Source organism: Perna viridis, chromosome 9 (genome assembly GCF_037379345.1).
Source record: "Perna viridis isolate PV_CMFRI_1.1 ecotype Kerala chromosome 9, ASM3737934v1, whole genome shotgun sequence".
NCBI lineage: Eukaryota > Metazoa > Mollusca > Bivalvia > Mytilida > Mytilidae > Perna > Perna viridis.
In genome coordinates this window covers 30519307-30539790 of record NC_142453.1, presented here as the reverse complement: position 1 = coordinate 30539790, position 20484 = coordinate 30519307, and the positions used below count along the sequence as shown (strand labels likewise).

General features: G+C 32.9%; 2 protein-coding genes across 2 annotated transcripts; one reads left to right on the top strand and one right to left on the bottom strand.

Annotated features, from left to right (window-relative positions):
- Positions 1-1317: 1317 nt before the first annotated feature.
- LOC148607757 (uncharacterized) lies at positions 1318-2771 on the bottom strand. Its single transcript, XM_088543562.1, has 4 exons — positions 2737-2771; positions 2202-2449; positions 1644-1985; positions 1318-1394 (listed from the first exon to the last, which is right to left on the bottom strand). Exons 1-4 carry the CDS (start codon positions 2769-2771, stop codon positions 1318-1320), a joined length of 702 nt encoding a protein of 233 aa, XP_088399688.1.
- Positions 2772-9001: 6230 nt separating this feature from the next.
- Positions 9002-11755, top strand: LOC148607756 (uncharacterized). The gene is made up of 4 exons (XM_088546758.1): positions 9002-9142; positions 9930-10041; positions 10368-10529; positions 11396-11755. The coding sequence occupies exons 1-4, from the start codon at positions 9137-9139 to the stop codon at positions 11647-11649; spliced, it is 534 nt and encodes a 177-aa protein (XP_088402884.1). The 5' UTR covers positions 9002-9136; the 3' UTR covers positions 11650-11755.
- The last annotated feature ends 8729 nt before the right edge of the window (positions 11756-20484 follow it).

The window sequence follows — 20484 nt, the reverse complement described above, 5'->3', positions numbered from 1 at the left end:
TCTGGCATAACGTATGAGTTGTGATATGAACACTCCATACGCAGGAGCCGAAGGGATGTTGCCACAGATGAAAGGAAAGTTGACAATTCTGAATGAAAAGTCATCACGTTTGTCGTAAAGTTTGGTTAATAGTTTTCCTTTACCATCGATTTCTAACTGTAGGTCAAGATATGAGCCTGATTTCACAGTGTCTGTAGTATCCTTAGTATCTGTAGTAAAACTTTAATAGAGCTCAAATAAAAATAATAAATAAAGTTCAGTTGCATTTCATGCAAAAATACTAAAATGTGCTAGGGCAGGCTGAAATATAGGGTAGGTCTAGTAGTACCCCAACAGACATTTTTTCTGGCCTTAACATTCTTTGGACCAGCCTTAGAGACATCTATATTAAACATTGAAAACTGATAACACACCCTTTAGTTCTAAGAAAAGTGGTTGACTGTAAATATATGTATGCAAGTGGTACCCCTCAAGTGTGCCAGTATTCGGTTTTATACATTTTAGTTGTTTCGAAAAATATTTTGTAATGAATTTTAGAAATTCGTGTACATTTATCATATATTTTGCTTTGCTTGAATTGTTGCTGATGAAGTGCTTACAGGTAAGTGCGACATTTTGATATGGATTTATTTGAAGTGGGTGGTAAAGCTTGAAATATTCTTTTAAGCAAATGATAGTAACCTTACCTACTACATGTATGTGTACTTTGAGTAATTCTTATTTAATTAATATACAGTTGTAATACATGGCTACATGTATTTCTTGTTGTTACTAATGTATTAGTTGTATATTTGAACTGCCCAAACAAGCTTTACTTTAACAATTACTTAAAAAAAACTGTTAGTCTTTATCTATTAGCGCCATATTGAATATATGTCAAAAATTATGTCGTGGACTTTCTTTGTTTCTTTTGTCCTGTGGGTTGACAAACTCCCAAGAAGATGTATAAATAACACATCAGGATAAGCAAACTTTCACCTTATGTCCTAGCACCCCCTTTTTTCTAGAAAACCCCTGCTGGCACCCCTCTTTTTCTAAGTGTCTGGATTTACTCATGCAGTTTACCAAGTTCAGTTGAGTAACATTTAAACTGATATAAAGGAACCATCAAAAAGGTTGATTTTTTTTTTATATTTCATGAAGTTTGTTTTAGACTGGGTTCAATCTCAGCTTAACTCTGTATGTGTTTGAATAATTGAGAAAAAAACATGACTGTCATCTACATGGTATACTCCTTTGGTGAATACTTTGACGTCAATATACTACTAAAGCAAAGACGTATGAAAAGTGAATAAGTTTACCAACTAAGTATTTTATTCATAATAAAATCAGCAAAATGCCTTTGTTATTGAGTACAACTAGCACTTGTACTGAATAATAAGCTGTAACAGTCCCTGAAAGTATATGTACATCATCTGTTAGTTAAAATTATGCTCTAAACTGCTGTCTCCCTTGATTCCAATTCAAAATTCTTGCATATTTGCAGTAAAAATGAGTGATAAGCAACAGAATTTACATAAATGTGTTTTGTCTGAAAGGAATAGCTACATGTATTATCAATTTCAAGCATTTATTAAAATTCATCAAATACTGTATCCGGAATACCAGTCAGATTCATATACATACATAGGAAATGGTTTTACTTATTGAAGTATCACTCTCATCTTCTAAAACTGTGTAGGAGGACAGAAACTTCTGTATAGGAAGTTGTTCACCGCTTCCACACTTGCAGGTTTCCTCGCACACATTGCAACAGTTGTGTGTACCATATTCAATGGAATTTAGTTCATGTTCTGAAACAAATTGTTCCATTATAGCTAATCTTCTACATGTCTTGCTAGTGTACAAAGACTTCACATCAATACTGCAACTTCCTAAATGAAAAGAATTGTACATACAAATTGCAACTGATGCTAATCCATCACGCCCAACACGGCCTATTTGCTGAATAAGTTCAAAATAAGACAAGAGAGGACGATATAGAACTACATTATTATGTCAATATTTTATGTCAATGCCCATTCCCAAGGCTGAGGTTGCCATTACAATCCGTACATTGTTGGCGGATTGTAATTTTGAAATTATCTCCTTTCTGTTCACTTCCTGTTTCCGAGTGGAACATTTCTACAAATTTTTAGATTGCTTGATCGAATTTGCATATATTATTGTCCGAGGAAATTTTTCTTTCAAAGAAGAAAGACTGTGTACAAGCCAAAGCATAGCCATTGGGATTGTATTGTCAACTTTTTTCATCACAAGCTTGATATTTGGTTTGTTAGGGGAAACAGATATTAATTTGGTGTTTTCTGGATCTATATTAAGTGCCTTCATAACTTTCTTCTTTAAATGTTTTGGACATGTTGCACTGAGTGCCAGCAAAGATGCACTTAGTTCTCCAAGATTTTTAAACCATTTCCGGACGGCAGACTCTTTATCAACTAAACCACCCCTTAAAAAGATAAAAAAAACAGTATTTTGAGATACCTTAAAGTTAGGACAGCAGTTATAATATTGAACATAAAGATTTATATATGCTAGCATTAACCGCTGACAAAAGTTACTGCATGATTGCCAATTTTTTTAAGACACGAGGTACCTATGTTCAGTATGTGTATGCATGTAAACACCGTGCAAAGTTTAGGCAATATTGATTCTACAAGTAATACTTGATTAGGTGAAGATGCGCCAGTGTTTGTCCCCAACAAGAGTTTCAGATGAAGCAAATATAACCTTAACCTGATTGGTTGAACAAATTTAGGGCATATTTGCATACTTATTGCGGGAATTTTTCTGATTGGTCAATTGTAAGGTTACGATGACGTAACATAGGTCACTCAGATGAGATTGAAATCGGGACAACTGACTGTACAAGTACCTGTTTATCTACTATGTCTTGTAATAACGTTGGGCTTTAGAACCATATATACACAGTCTATTGGTTAATAGGGTTGATATTATTACATGCATTACTTGCATGATGAACTTAATATCAATCAACAAAAATCTTAAAATTTTCATTCCTGTATAATAATTATAATGTTTTAAATATATTCATGATATCAAAGTAGACTGTATGCATTTTGTCCGTCCTTTGTATGAAATTCTAAAATCTAAAGTAAATCATCTGATACAATGTCAAAACATTTAATGCGGGATCCTTTTTTTTTAAAACACATCGAAAAAATACATATTGCCTAATAATTAGGAATATGTAAAAACTCATACCAGTGATTCATATACAATATTCTTACCTGGTAAAAAATACCCAAATAAATAATTATAGCCATTAATGACTGCATTCTTGAGATGATAGCTTTATTCTTAAATTGATTTTGTATTTGACGTCAAACCACAGTTTAACAGTTCAGTGTTTGGAAATTGCCTTATAATGCAGCATGAAAGAGTAATCAAGGAAACCAAGGTTATAGCGGACATACACAACAAAGAACATAGTGTAACTAAAATAATATATACAAAGTAACAAAAGCAACTCGGACTCCACTAAGAACTGGGAGCATGGACCAGGTGGACCGATAGGGTAAGCATCCTCTGCTTTTCTAGAAAGACCCGCCGAGTTGCTCATAAATAGTCAATTCCGGGGTAGACAAACGAGGAAAGGAAAACTAGGACCCGTTGAATAAATCTTTTCATGGTGCAAATTGATACAACATGGATCCACGAGTCCATGATGACGACCATAAAACTTCTGTAGTGATGACTTCAATCTTGAAGCAACATAACCCTGTTCCAGAAGCCTATTTAATAGAGTTCTAGCGCGATCCAAAAAGTCTGCGTAGTTTCGACAAGCCCTGGCATAACGTATGAGTTGTGATATGAAAACTCCATACGCAGGTGCTGAAGGGATGTTGCCAGAGATGAAAGGTAAGTTGACAATTCTGAATGAAAAGTCATCACGTTGGTCGTAAAGTTTGGTCAATAATTTTCCTTTACCATCAATTTTTAAGTGTAGGTCAAGATATGAGGCTGACCTTACAGTGTCTGTAGTATCCTGTTAATTAAAACCGTTTTAATAGTTAACTTGGGATCAATTATCCTACTTTTACATAAGTTATTATTTGCTGCAGAATTATTATGCAATAATTAAGGTATGGACTGGTACCTATTTAGTAGTATTTTGTTTGTATCCCAGGTAGCTCGAACCTTTTTCGAAACATGTTATTTAGAGTTTATTGATAGTTTGCTAAAACGTTTCCAGCAAAACATTTTTAAAAAGTCTTTAAAACGTTTTGATTTTTTTTTCAGTATGTTTTGAAAACCATGTTTTTGAAACATTTTACCGTTTAAGTTTGAAAAAAGTTTTCAAAATTGTTTACTGAAATGTTTTTTGAAATGTGTAAATAACATGTCACTGTAATGATTTTGGATCTATTCTTGAAACATTATTTGGATATGTTATACAAATGTTTCTTATATGTTACGAAAAAATATTTTTGATAATGTTTTCATTACATTCCTTTGAAACAGGTTAACGACATTTCCAGGTATGGTTTTAATCAAGTTTTCTGAAATGTTCAATGAATAATTGTAGAAATGTAAAAAAAAACATTTTAATATATTATTTTTTAAAAAAGTTTAAAAACGAATTTGGAAAATGTTTCTTAACTATTTTAAATTACATATGGGAGAATCATTTTGAAAATTATCTTGCTTATCATGCTTAAGCTGAAAATGTTATGGAAGCAGTTTATTAAGGGGACGATACTGATTGATGTGACCCCCTAGAGAGGCCATCGCATCAATGATTTTGTGTGTATTTTCTGCATTTTCATGACTAAAATATGTATATGTTAATGAAAATGATGAAGGTAACGATAAATCAACGGAAAATTGATATTATAAGCAAAACATAGAAAAAAAAGTCTCATAAACATCAAACATAGCATAAAAACTAACTTGGCCATGAAATTCAAATTCTGATAATCTAGCACTATAAGACAATAGAGGCGATATATAATTACACCATTAGTTGAAAATTAAAAAAAACAAATACCGAACAAGCATATAATACACATGCATTATACATGTACATGTAATACCAGTCTTCTTAATTTGTTTTGTTCATTTGATTTGCAATTAATTCATCCCAGTTTACTGATCCTTGTCTTTCAATTAACCAACATCGATGATATATAGATGATGACATCTCCATAGAAATAATAAGATAATAGTGTAAATGATGTGTCGGATGCTGTTATTGAAATAGGTCAGAGCAAATCTTTATCAGTGTGCGTATTATCTTACACACCTGTGCATGGAGCACACACTATTTTGAAGACGATTTAAAGACCTGGATCTGTCAAACAAGATGTAAGTACAATTCTTTGTAATTAGATAGTTCAAAACTGCATGCCGATGTATGTTGAATTCATGCTAGTCTGGGTAACCTTGTTTTATAAACGCAGCTGGTCAATTAGTCATTTTACAATTTCACAGTAACTAGACAACATCACGCTATAACGACAAACACTCAAGATATTTTTGATTTTGTTTTTATTTTGTTTTTGTAATGCCCCAAACATTTATATTGCTCTGGAAAATTTACGTGTTTCTCCATTTCCGGTATTGTATAATACTAATTGAATTGCATGTCCCGAACACGATGATGAAATTAGCATGCCAGAATTTATATCAAACAATTAGGTGTTGACCATGCACGGAGTAAGTTTTTAACTTTTGATTATTTTCTTATGATAGATCAGTGTCGCAGTGAATTTATTGATATGTTTATATTGCCGACCTTTGTGTAAATAGGTGTATTTAGAGCGTCACAAAGAATATCCTAGATATCAAACCGGTCACTAGTTTTGCCAATGGTTGCATTAAAACTTTACGTTACATCCTGACCAAACCTGGTACTTGGTATGTGTCAAAGAGAACAACTATCTTCTGAATGAATATGGATGGTTGTCAACAGTTTACAATCATTTTAAAGTGTGTATTTTTGAATAATTTTGCATTATATATATGTTTTAACCATTTTTCATTGTTATGATAGTTGTATATAATATTGGGGTTAAGTTAATGAATACTAAGACTGATATTTTGCATGAATATGAAAAGAACATTTATTTTGAAACTTTCCAAGAGTAATCAAAGAAACCAAGGTTATAGCGGTAATCAAAAGACATGGAAAACAGACATACACAACAAAGAAAATAACTAAATTCATATATACAAAGTAACAAAAGGAAATGAGCAACTCCACTAAAAACTGGGAGCATGGACCAGGTGCACCGGTAGGGTAAGCGTCCTCTGCTTTACTAGAAACACCCGCCGAGTTGCTCATAAAAAGTAAACTCCAGGGTAGACGGAAGAGGAAACGAAAACTATGACCCATCGAATAAATCAGTTTTCATGGTGCAGATGGATACACCATAATGATCCACGAGTTCATGATGACGACCATAAAACTTCTGTAGTGATGACTTCAATCTTGTAGCAACATAACCCTGTTCCAGAAGCCTATTTAATAGAGTTCTAGCGCGATCCAAAAAGTCTGCGTAGTTTTGGCAAGCTCTGGCATAAGGTATGAGTTGTAATATTAACCTTCATACGCAGATTCTGAAGGGATGTTGCCACAGATTAAAGGAAACTTAACAATTCTGAATGTAAAGTCATCACGTTTGTAGTAAAGTTTGATCAATAGTTTTGTTTTCCTTTACAATCGATTTCTAAGTGTAGGTCAAGATATGAGGCTGACTTCACAGTGTCTGTAGTATCTTTTATCTCAAGTTCTTTGGGGTAGATGCGATGCATCAAATCCCTGAAATTAGGATTGTTCAAAGATAATACGTCATCTTTATAGCGGAAACTGAGATTAAAGGATCTAGCTAAAGGATATTCTTTCTTTCGGATTAGATCAGCTATAAAGTCAGCCTCATAAGAGTGACGGAAAAGGTCAGCACGTAAAGGAGCACAATTTGTTCCCATTGGAATGCCGATCGTTTGTTTGAAAAATACGTCCACCACACTGGACAAATATGTTGTCGATTAAAAATTGCAGCATTTTGTAAACATCTTCCTCTGTATATTTGGAAGATGATTTGGAATTATTTCTTACAAATTATGAGGAATCTCTACCAAAAACTATATATTCGTATCTAGGTGTACCATCTTTGTTTGAAAAACAACGATGTATAATGTTTTTAAGTCGGGATTTTAACTGAGTATGGGAAATATTAGTATACAGTGTTGAAAAATCATAGGTTTTAATGCTATTATATTCAGATAATAGTCTTGAACTGATTGTTTCCAAAAGATCTTTCGACTTTGTCAGGATCTACATTGCATTGCACACTCCAGTACGGGAGTAACAAGTATTGTGGTAGGACTGTAGACCCTCTTTGACTGTTGTGAGTATACAAGTTAAAAGTTTTGAAAGAGGATTGGTGGTTTATTTGGCAGATCCAGCTATGAAACGTTGTTTTTATGGATTCTTGTTGAGTTTAGAAATCCAGTACATAGACGACGGTAAATCACAATCGTCGTCTTTGGTTGAGAGACCAAAAGAGATGTTTTCCAATATAATTGAAAGTATTGTCCTTTATCAATATAATTTAATGCACTGTTATTTGCATGCACCATTATTTTCATCTTAACAAGTTCAAATGCAATGTGCGTACCAGTTAAATTTAGCTAATAGTTAGCAAAATGCAAATTTTCAACAACAAAAAAACATTCGCTGCAGGTAAAGATCTGCTTAAGAATTAGGTTTTACCTGCTTATTTATGTTCCTGTTTCGGGGGTCGTTGTATTGTTATACTTAACTCACAAGTGCATACTTCCAGCCGTATGCAAGTCTGAGCTCACTATAGTGATCTGCCAAATAAATTCGGTCACTTTTACATGTTTCCTTTGTTCGAATGCAAAACTATATTTATTCCAAAACAAATATTTGAAAGTAATTCCATATTTGATTTTCATGATTTGTACGAATAGTAAGACAAATGCCTGAAATTTCATTGTTTATTTCGACAGAAAATTTTCTGGCTGAAAATAGCTGAACATTGGCGTATTACGTACCGATAATATTGATTTCTTTACAATTTTACACTATTTCTAACTAAAAAATGACACTTAATGTCTTTTTTCTAAAAATGATACAGCAGAACCTCATCTAATTACAATAGTTTAGTTTTCAATATTTTTCTTTTAAATGATAACAGAATCATAAAAATCAGTTGAGAAGTATTCCATTGAAACTGGTTTGTTTTTTAAGAATACGATTTTACACAAAGGAAATTTAGAAGTGACAGATTACATTTAGAACGTCTGTCTTATTCTGTCATGTACAGCAGGGGCTTCATATTATATATTATAGATTTTCCATTATTCTTACAGAGACTTTAACGGTTGTTGTCCAACGAAAGATGACTTCAGAGTGGGAAAAGAACATGGCAAGGATAACATTGAATGATAAACAGATGGAAAAAATCCCAAATGCAAACTAGAACTACACATACATGTCACAGCAAAAAACTGTTCAAGCAAATAAGGAAACCAGAAACTGGCCAAGGGTGCAGAACAAGATGAGCACGATTGAAGAGGAGGGGCTTCGTTCTCTGTTTAGTAACGGATCCTTTGATGACCTACATGAAAATCAAGAACGAGACAAATCCGTATAAATATGGGACAGATGCTACCGCCTGGTACTGGAATTTTATTTGTGCCATTCTACAATAATGTGATAAATACGGAATTTTCTACTAAATTGTGAACATACGCAAATTATAGTGCATATTTGTACATTGGTAATTTTGATACTGTTTATCTACGTCAGTATTTTAGGTTATTTCATGGTAGTGAGACTGTTAAAAGGAGGTTTAAGAATTTAAAATTTGAAATGTTCCCTTTAAAGAATCGCTTGCTTGTGTTTTAATATTTCAACGTTGTTTGCGGTCCTAAAATATATGTACTTTGAAATTATCAAAATTACCATAATTTAGAAATAATTTGATAATGACAGCTAAAATAATATAAATTGTTATGTTGATTTGCCAGTCAAATGGCGAGATTGTATCTGCATACTAAGCATAATTTTATTTTGCGCATCACAAAACATGTATAAATACAGGACTCCATAACCTATGTGAGGAGAGCCCAAGCATCAGTGACAATGAAGGTAAGATTAAATTTTACGTTTTCTTCTTTATCATATATCAATAGTCTAGATCGTCCTCTATGTTTGCAGTAATTCATTTTCTTTAAAAAAAACTCTCTTTTCGATATACAAATTAACAATAAATTGGATCTCTAGAAGGTATATTATAATGCTTATTTATATTTTGAAACGTGCACTATTTATTGTGGTTTAGCCATTTCAGTCGAAAGTTTCATTTACTTTTTGCGATGTTGAAAGATAAACTGCTTCATAAACTGTCAGAGTATCAAGATACGAATTTTCAAGATTGCACGTATAAGTCCAATTTTCCCGAAATATTAAAAACATCGCAACAATTCCTGAATTCATTTGAACATCACAAAAAAGCTAAATGTATTCGATTTACATGCTAGTCCCTTTTACTTGTTCAACAAGAAAAACGAGTTTGCTGTATTGGTTAATTTCTCCGTAGACATATATTGATATGATTTTGCGATAACGGTGATCGTATTTACACTCCAACAACTATTGCTTGACCGACGTTAATAGCAATTCCATAAATATTTCTGAGATGTGAATTATTGTTAGAATAATCTTTGAAGATATCTGAGAAGTACAAACAAGTTATGTAACTGGCATTTGTAGTGAACGCTTATGGATGAAAGCACTGTTTAAATAAATGCGGAAGGAAAGAGAAAAAATATCGAAATTAAACCAAAACAAAGGCAGTCGCAAAACATTTATTTTCCTAGTGTTCTATTAATTTTTGATCAACAATTATTTGTAATTAAATTTCCATATATTTTAGAAACTTGAGCATGTTGAGTTGCGGACATATTTTTCGGTGTTTACAAAGTTTTTACTGCTGTGTTCACTGGACATTACAATAGGAACAGACGTGAAAGATGGCATGAGAAGTGGTAATTTTTTTTTTAAATTGTTTCTGCATATATTTATAAGTTCATAAAATCAAATGAACCATGGACCAGATGAATCGATAGTAGACCCTACAGATGCACCTGGTCCATCCTGCCAGTTTTTAGAGGAGTCCGAGTTGCTCATTTGCTTTTGTTACCTTGTATGTATTAGTTAAGGTACTTTATATTCTTTATTGATAATCACAAACTTTATAATCGAGCACCTGTCTAAATCGAGCACCTGTAAAAACCGAACACCTGTCGAAACCGAACATATGTCTATACTGTTAAAGAGGTTTGGTTTATACAGGTTTCACTGTATATTTCAGAATGTCGTTTCCAGCTAGGTGATGATTATTACATGTCATGTCGTCAATGTTTTCCCTGTCCAGGTGGCATTATGTCGTCTGGGTTTATATGTAGGAAACATTTTTGTGACAAAATGGAATACTGCCGTGACGGATACGACGAAGACCCTGAAATCTGCAAAGGTATTGAGACGTCTAGTTTATATAAAAAAAAGTGCATATGACTTTGTTAAAAAAATCATTCCGTATATTCTAAAATAAAACTTGTCAAAATAGATTATTGGACAGGATTTTATAGTAATATCAGTATTTGGAATAAATACAAAACTACCAATCCTATCAATAATGCAAATTTCAATTTTCAAGGAGAAGTCTCTCATCAGCAACATTAGAATCAAATACATTGGAAGAATCTAAAAACCCAGGTACTCAAAACGGAAGCTATACGGAAATGGAAGCTAAATCTGTCACAAAGAGGTTGCATTGAGTGCAATACAAAGAATGAAATCTCGGTGTTTTAGGGATTTAAACATTTGACACATTGCATTTTATAAATAATATATGATATAATTCGGGTCTGATAAGTCTGACAACCAGGTTGATAAAAACCTTTAGGGATTTTTATTCTACCAGCAGTGGCATCGATCCAGTGATTATTTAATACGAAACCGATCAAACCAATAAGTCAAATTCGAAATAATGTTTTAATTTAAGAAAGAGGTATTGAAATCGATGTGCTAATGAAATGGGGATATTAAATAGGATCGATCAATGGACAAAACAAAATTCGAAAACATATAAACTGACAAGAATTTCAAACATAGACGAGCACTAAAATTTATGTAAGCATCATGATATTTATTGGCTTATGTGCAAGATATTCGGGTAAATGTGGTTTACTTGAAATAGAAGACGGAATTTTTTTAGATGTTGCTGTAAAGAGTAGTAAATATATCACTGTTATCGTTCTTTGTTAAATGACTGTAACATTTCAATGCATAAAACTGTATAAACGATACTTCCAAAATAGTTTTCCATAACTTTTTCAGAGGTAGCGACCATTCCAGAGGATCTTCAACCTCCAAGGCCATTGCCTGATCTTAACACTCCTGGTTCCAAAGACATTGGAGATCTTCCGAAACCACCTGGGGGAAGACGAATGCCTCCTTGGAATTGGCCAAGACCTCCTGGATATCCTCGATATCCCTTAGGAGGCAGACCGAGACCACCTGGAGATCAAACATTATCACCCGGGAGTTCACCAAGTCCACCTGAGCCTCCAATTTACCCAGGGGTTGATTAAGTTTGATGTGTTAACGATACACATTCGTTATTCTACGATAAATACATTTTTTTTTATTTTATAGTGTAGCTGTTTTCTGTGGTCATTAAAAACTTATTCGATTGGATTCAAGTGGTATCCTTATATATTTTAACTTAACAATAGAATGCTTCAATAACATAGAAGGGGTCTCATCGATGCCCAAATTGGTTCAAAATAATTTAATAGGAAATGGTAAATGTAATTCTGAATTTTGAACTTTAATGCGCGTGCTTTGTGGAGACATCGTTCATAACAAAAACGTGGTGGGTGTACCATTACCAATGTCGTTATTTGACTATTATGAGGTGATATATTTAAAAAAAATCTTTTTGTATCGCTGTTTCTCCCCTCTTTTTCCTTTTTGTGGACATTTTGATGGTTCATGGCACTTATTGACGCTTCTTGATACTTCATGTCGTTGGTTAGTAAGACCATCTTAAGACAGCAGGAAGTCCTTCTCTTAAGGCATGTCATAAACAACAAAAAAGTATCTGAATTGAAATAATTATTGACGACCATATCAAAAACGCTTTTCAATGAAGAAAGTACGAAAATACCACAGTATTAGTTGATAGTCTGAAAGGAAAGTCCCTAAAACAAATAGAAATATCAAGGTTTAACCTGGAATGTTGGACACCGCCGCAATAAATCTGACTTGATACAAGCATTACCTATGAAAATGGTGGGTTAAATTTGTTTTTATAGGGTGTTAAAATATCCGCATCCATTATGGTATATTACAATATAAATGGTCAGCACAAAATTGCTACCAATCAACGTAAGTACATATTATCAGTAAACATTTCAAGTTCAAGAAAAGGCTAGAAACCACTAATTTCATTTCCCATAGGCGTCAATGCTAATTTAATAATAATCAATGGGTTCCCTGGACTAAATCTTAAGAAACCTACAGAAGGTATATAATAGCGTGATTCTACACGTCAGCTCACAATTCTCAGAATGGCTTATAGGGTAAGCAAACAAGGAGTGCAATACTGGTCACTGAAAGTGAAGGATCTATATATGAATATCATGGAAAATCGCAGGGTGTTCATCAGATAGGGATATATTTAGAAATCATTATGGAGATTAGGATTTACATCACAAGAAGAAAAATGCCTTATGATATGTGCAATTTTTTTTTCTTTTCAGAAACAGTTTAAATTTTTGAAATAACACGAGAATTTTTTTTATAACACGGGGGTAATTTCAGCGTATGACTATTTTTGTGTACTTTCCAAATGCTCATTAGTTGAATCGATGGTGTGTAACCTTCAAAACTAGACATTGCCCTTTACGGGAATAATACACTCGCAGCCCTGTTGACATTTAACATTTGGGAACCTATGTGGACATACGAGTCATACAAGACACAATTTTTACAGACTATGCACTTTTGACACACAATTTGCTACCATTTCTAAAACACTCAACTCCAAACATCAATCAATACTATTTTTGTTGACAACATAATCACAAATTATGAATCCCTGAAATATGTACATCTCCATATGATTATCTAATACTCCATTGAGTTTCATTACAATCCTACAAGTTGTTAAGGATGAGTTGTGGACAATGCATCACATCAAGCTTTGTTGAAAAATGCTTAAGTTCAACAGCCATCATCTGTTAAAACATTGATTCCTGACAATATGCACATCTCGGTTTGGTTAAACTACATTCAACAAAGTTTTATGATAATGTTGCAAGCGGCTAAGAAAATAGTTTGGACAAACAGAGTAAAACCTATATAGACCCAAACCTTGTTTGCGGGGGTATAAATTATAAGATACAAATAAAAAGTACAGAAAGTACTGAAGTCTGAACAGCAGCTACTACCATGCCTTACTTTACAACAGAGAAATAAAAATACCACAAAACAAAAAAAGTTAGTATACTACTGCACAAGAAAGGGGAATTAGAATATATATATATATTTTTAATTTCATTATGATTATGATTATTTTTATTATTATTTTTTTTAAATTCATCAAAACATGCCATCAAATAAAAACAAAACTTGATTACACACATCCATGCATAGCTAAGCTGTTATAGACAAAAACAGTGAATTGACTTGAGATGTAAATAATATACGGATGATGCGGGGTAAAACGTACCTTTTTTTTAATTCGTGCCGAATTTGTATATCGTTTTTTTATATTTCTGGTCAATATTCTGTTAATTTTTATACTGCAATTCTAATCATTTTTATCAGTATTTTCTATTCAAAGTCTATATTACATTTCTAGACCACTAGTGGTTCCCGATAGCAATGACATGATAAACTGCAGTAAGTGTCTTCTCTGTTTGACTGATATTTCCTTTTTTCTTTGTACTTAATTCTTTTTGCCTTTAAAATGTGGTATTTTCACTTATATATTTTTTATATCATTTGTACTGAGTTAACAACTAAAATTGGTGGCAATTTGTGTTGCCTATTCATACTGCAATATACTACGGGCCAGAAATAATTAATCATAATGAATGCGGAATGTTGCACGCCATATAAACCTTGCTTCATCCACTTGTTAAGATAATTCAAATGGTAAATAAATCTGCACAGCGAAATATTCTGTTTATGATTTTGAACATAAATAGTCCATAATATGAATGTTAGGCTGTGCCTATGATCGACGATGCTCAGTTTTTGTTAACGATGCACGCCATGTTGCTAGGGTGGTCTTTAGTCTACTTACCACATGTTGTTATGAGCGAAGTTTATTCTATACCTCTCACTCTACTACACTCCCTTTACAAAACAAGTCTTGACACTCCTGTTTCTGACCCCACTTCATCATTATACAGTCTTGTTGCCATCATTTTTGATACTCTTTAAACCTGTTTGTGTGAGAAGTCAAGATGAAGAAAAACGATCATTCCTTCCATTACCGTTTGTCAACAAAGGTATAGATGCAATTAATTTGGCTAGCATCATCCATCACGAAAACGTTACCAACAAAATTCCATCATATTTCAAAGACAAATCCATACCAATTATTTCATATTCCTATACTTCACCAATTGCATCCAAAATTTTCAATTATATAAGGCTGTTGTAGAACCTCGAGATTGAGGACTTCAAGGCTAAACCACCTCAATGTTCTTGAAAAAACTCTACATTCAAATATGGTCCTTCTGGTCACGTCGTTACGGGAGATTTAACCATCTTCGAAAATGAATCTCTGTGTAATATCCTTTCTAAACATCCCAAGCACCATGAACCACGCTCCATAAATTCGAATTCTGACTTTAAAGTTTTTATGGATGCCGTCGAGGACTATGCAAGAAAATGGATAAAACGAGAACAAAAAGACATTGATTCTCTGTAGAGTACAGAGTGGTTAAAGGCCGTGAGGTGTTTAATTTTGAAACGAATGAAAGTTTTAAGTAGGTCAATGAGTGCCAAGACTACATCAATTTTCAAAGACCCCGATGTAGAAAAAAACATTGTCTACTATACATGAAAAGTATATTGTCTTTCCAGCAGACACAGCCCAAAACAACATTGTTTTGTCTGAAAAACGTTTAACATCCAATGTTTACTAACAGGGGTAGACGTAGAAAATAATAGCAGTGATAAGATCTATACTGCTACCACACTCTCTAAAGAAATGATTGTGGAAAACCATAAATCTGATCTCTCTAGCAAGGATGATGATTGTGATTTACCGTCTATGTACTGGATCCCTAAACTCCGCAAGAATCAATACAAACAACGTTTTATAGCTGGATCTGCAAAATGTACCACCAAACCTCTTTCAAAGCTTCTAACGTCTAAACTCACAACTGTCAGAGAGGGTTTGCAGTCCTACCACAACACTTGTTACTCTCGTAGTGGTATTAATTCAATGTGGATCCTAAAAAAAGATCTTTTTGAGACAATCAATTCAAGACTATTATCTGAATATAATAGCAATAAAACCTATGATTTTTTTCAACACTGTATACTTCTATATTTTCATTCAGAATTGTCAACTTTCCTTTCATCTGTAGCAACATCCCTTCAGCATCTGCGTATGGAATGTTCATATCAAAACTCATATGTTATGCAGAGCTTGCCGAAACTACACAGAATTTTTGTATCGCGCTAATACGCTAACAAATAGGCTGAAACAGGGTTATGTTGCCACAAGATTAAAGACATCACCACAGAAGTTTTATGGTCGTCATCATGATCTCGTGGATCGTTATGGTGTATCCATCTGCAACATGAAAACTGATTTATTCAACGGGTCATAGTTTTCCTTTCCTGGTTTGTCCATCCCGGACTTGACTTTGTATGAGCAACTCGGCGAGTGTTTCTAGAAAAGTAGAGGACGCTTACCCTACCGGTGCACCTGGTCCGTGCTCCCAGTTTTTGGTGGAGTGCGGGTTGCTCGTTTGCCTTCGTTGCTTTGTATATATGATTTTAATTACTTTATGTTATTTGTTGTGTATCTCTGTTTTCCGTGTCTGGTCTTTGTCCCTGGATTGCCTTCTGTTGGTTCCCTTGATTACTCTCATTAGGCGAGAAGAATGTGTGAAACTTTATTCAGGGAAAATTTATACATTTCTACCCAACCAATAATTTCCAAATTATCATGAGATAAAATAAATAGATATTAAATTTATTTATTTATTTGGGGGGGGGGGCAAAATAGGGGTTTTTATATGGGAAAATTCCGTTGCAATGATCTCAGCTCCCAATGGATAGACTGATTTCAAATTTGGTTTTATATAGAATTGACATGCAAGAAATTGTGTCCGCTGTCCAATATCAACTACGTGTACGAGTGGGGTATTCCTAGCACGCCAATGCGTGTAATTTCATGTCATTGTATAAAGTTAAAAAAAAACATTCGCAGTGCAATTCTAAAATTATCGTAGGTAGGTTTACTTATTATTTTCTGCTGCCGATGCTGTTTCAGATGACATTCAATGTAATATCAAAAGGCTAAAAAAGTTCTATATTTAAGATAATGCAATTGTAAATATTATCTGTTAAATTTTAAGCTTTATTACCGGATATACTGCAACAGATAAAACATTTAGATTGTAATATTACTGTTATTTGGTACTACAATCACTTGATATAAGGAAATTATATTGTACATGCACGTGTTGTTATTTTGTTCAAGAGTTTGTATTTTATTGGTCATAAAATGTGAAATAATTTATTATTTTTTAACGTCATTTGAGTTCGTTAATATCCTTTTATCGATATTACACTATAATAGAAAAAGACCGGATAAAGTGAAACTATTACACCAGCGCATAAGCTTTATACAAAGTAGTTAATACTTTCTGAGATCAACTGAAAGGCCTTCAATAAGTGTAACCATATCTTTAAGTAAACTCTGAAAGATCCGACAATAAAAGTAATACGTAGTTCAACGAACGGAGAGACCCTCTCAAATAAACTTAAATATAAAGAAACGACACCTTAATGACCAACATCTCCTGACTGTATATGTATACGGTTGGGTTAAACAAGGCCTTAATCACCCCCCATAACGTAAGGTTAAAATGAACTGAAACAACGATCAAACATCTCACAATCAAATGTATTTGATAATACATGCAGTTCTTTCTACTGAATACCTCAACATATACTATATAGACCAAATTTGATATTTACTTTATGCATAGAACATTAAATAATAATTATATTACTTAAAATACCAGCATTATAAATAATCGATAACTACAATTCCAGTATAGAAGATTTGGAGTAGAAACGTCAAGTACTAAATAGGGGATATTTTATGCAGTGCAATAAACCCAAATGGCTTGCATTGTTTTACATGGGAATGCAATTAAGGATTGAATATCTCTATTTGTGAAAACAAGGCTCAAATAATGGACTATAATTTGAAAATCATACGTTTTACGTATAAATCCATTTTGGGTCGTTGATAAATCCTTCGGATTTTGTTTGTTTTATGTACTACGTTTACCGAACCTCACACAAAACACCTCATAGACGATAGAACATTACCGCATATCTTTCCAGTTACTGTGTTTCTCCGTTCATTAAACTATTTCCTTTTTATGTAATGAATATGTGTATTTAAAACTTAATATAAGATTATATCGAAGCTCAACTCCATTCAAATGGGCTATTATCAATCACTTATCAGGTGCTTTGGAAATGTCTTAATATAATTATATTTCAAAATATAATAACTACTGGTTAGTTTATTGCAAACCATGGATCGGAATATCAGTAATTGCTAAAATCCCCAAAAAATCAAATATTATTATGTTGAAACGAGATTATGTAATGGAACGAAATTATACTTATGATTTTTGATAATTTTTGTTGAAATATTGGTATCACATGCGTTTGAGTTTCCAAAGATTACCACTATCATTGAATTTGAAGAAAAATGCAAAATACATAGCCTTGTTGACCCCTCACACAGGTCAAGCGAGTTAAATAAGTGTAAGTTGATAGTCGCATCATGTCACGGTTTCGATATTTTTTTTATAAAACACACTGTCTATTTCGAATTGATTTATATCATCGAGTATGTTACATTTTTAAATTTGATTTGAACCGTGTGCGAAAATGTAGGGCAAAATTATGATAATCAATCTGACAAACATCTTTTAATTGTAGCTTTGTTACAAAATGTCATTGTTTTTGTTCACGAAAGTTGATAACTATAACATATCTGGTAACGATTATTTCTTTCGTTTGACGGACAGTAATTGGTAATAATAAAAATGTTTCGTTTTTCGGTTTTTTTTTTTTTTTTTTTTATTTTTCTTTGGTTTTTATTTCAGGGGGGTGGTCTTTAAAACATCAAATGTAGCAATTTTTTAAGACTTCATAAGCATGCAGTTTTGCAAAGTGAAGTGCAGACTTCACAGATAATTTTTTATGGTGTTACGTGTCCTGTCAATGATTGGGAAAAAAACATATGCTAGGTAATGTAAGCTATAAAAAACATCTTCTTCACTGTTGTTTTCCACCACATTGATAGGTGAACCTGCCTGAAAGATGAAGTGTTTAGTTGTGTATCTTTATTTGGTCGGAGTTTCAAGTAAGTTTGTAAATTAATCAGTATAGTCGCAATCAGTCTAGGCATTTCATTATCTTAGTTTGCATCCCACTGTCAAAATAGAATACTAATTAATACTTTGACTATGTTATCAGTCTAGGCATTTCATTATCTTACTTTGCATCCCACTGTCAAAATAGAATACTAATTAATACCTAGACTGTATCTATGTTTTGTTCTATAGCATTAAATTAAACATCATTGTAGCATGCTAATGTGTGATACTTCTTTCAATAGCCTTTCGCATTGTGACATGTTAGATGTATTATATGTTATATAGCTGTACACATGAAAACAGGTAATCAGAGCTAACCTGATTATCAATTTTGTTCTTGTTCTCATTAGGCATGTCCGTTGATGTTTATAGTTAGCCAACAGTAAAGTTCAAGATTTCAGGATGACGACCACAAAACTTCTGTAGTGATGACTTCAGTATTGTAGCAAGATAACCCTGTTCCAGAAGCCTAGTTGTAAGAAGTCTAATGCGGTACAAAAAGTCGAGCTTATTATTGTGTACGGATCAAAAGCAATGAATATATGTATTATCAAATGACGTTTATTTAACATGAATATTTTCCTTTGAGCATGAGATATGAATTGAGACTATGAAACTCACAGCTTATGAAATGGAATCAAACGTACCAAATATAATTAATAATATTAACATTAATTAAATTAACAAATTAACTAAAATGGCATTATTTTATGAGAGACATTTCCTCTAAAATTACTAGCAGATTTAATGTGGTAACTTTTGATGGATAAGAGCATACAGTTCAGAAATAACTCAAAAATCAAACTTCATAGACCAACTATCATGCTGCCAATTTAAAACCAGGAGATATGGTATTTTTCATCTTACCATATTGTAATGATTAATTTACAATCCACTAAAAGAAGGACTAAGGTTTTTGAAAGCATAAAATAACAGAACAAAATTGTATTTTTACCTTAGGTGTTCCATTCTTGGTTAATACTGTAAAATAATGCAAAGCTTTTATATAATTCAACAAATTGATTCGTACATAAGAGCAACAGGGGAAGCGGTACCTTAAATCAACTTTGAAAAATGTAATGGAGAGTTTGTAACCGGTGAAGTGTCTGTTATCCTTGCCTTCTACGGACAACGCTCCAAGCATGGAGGTGGGTCATCAATATTTGATCTTCAACCACGAAGTTCCATATAAATTGGTTATAGCTATTCGTTATTACTGTCAAGAAAAGAATACGTACATTGACACCATATTTACTACAAGATCAGTCTTCAATTTGCCAAAAAAAAATATAAACAACAAAAATAGCTAAATCTAGAAAATATCCGAAATTGCCAATCTCCTTCACAAACCAATGAACACTTTTTACAAATTTTACATTGAAATCAATAAATAAAATAATTGTGTGTAAGCTTTTCACTTAAAAAAAATTAGATTGATCACAGATGCAGTTGATTTTTTTTTCTCAAAATTGTACGCATTTTTATTGGAGTGGTGGTAACAATTTTCTTTTAAAAAACTATTTAAAAAATCTTCAGGTCTAATTCCACAATAGTCGTTAGAAAGAGTAATCAAGTAATCAAAGGAAACAAGGTTATAGCGGTAATCAGAAGTATGTAATCCAGGGACAAAGACCAGACATGGAAAACAGACTTACACAACAAAGAACACAAAGTAACTAAAATCATATATACAAAGTAACAAAAAGAAAATGAGCAACTCGGAGTCTACTAAAACCTGCGAGCATAGACCAGGTGCACAGGTAGGGT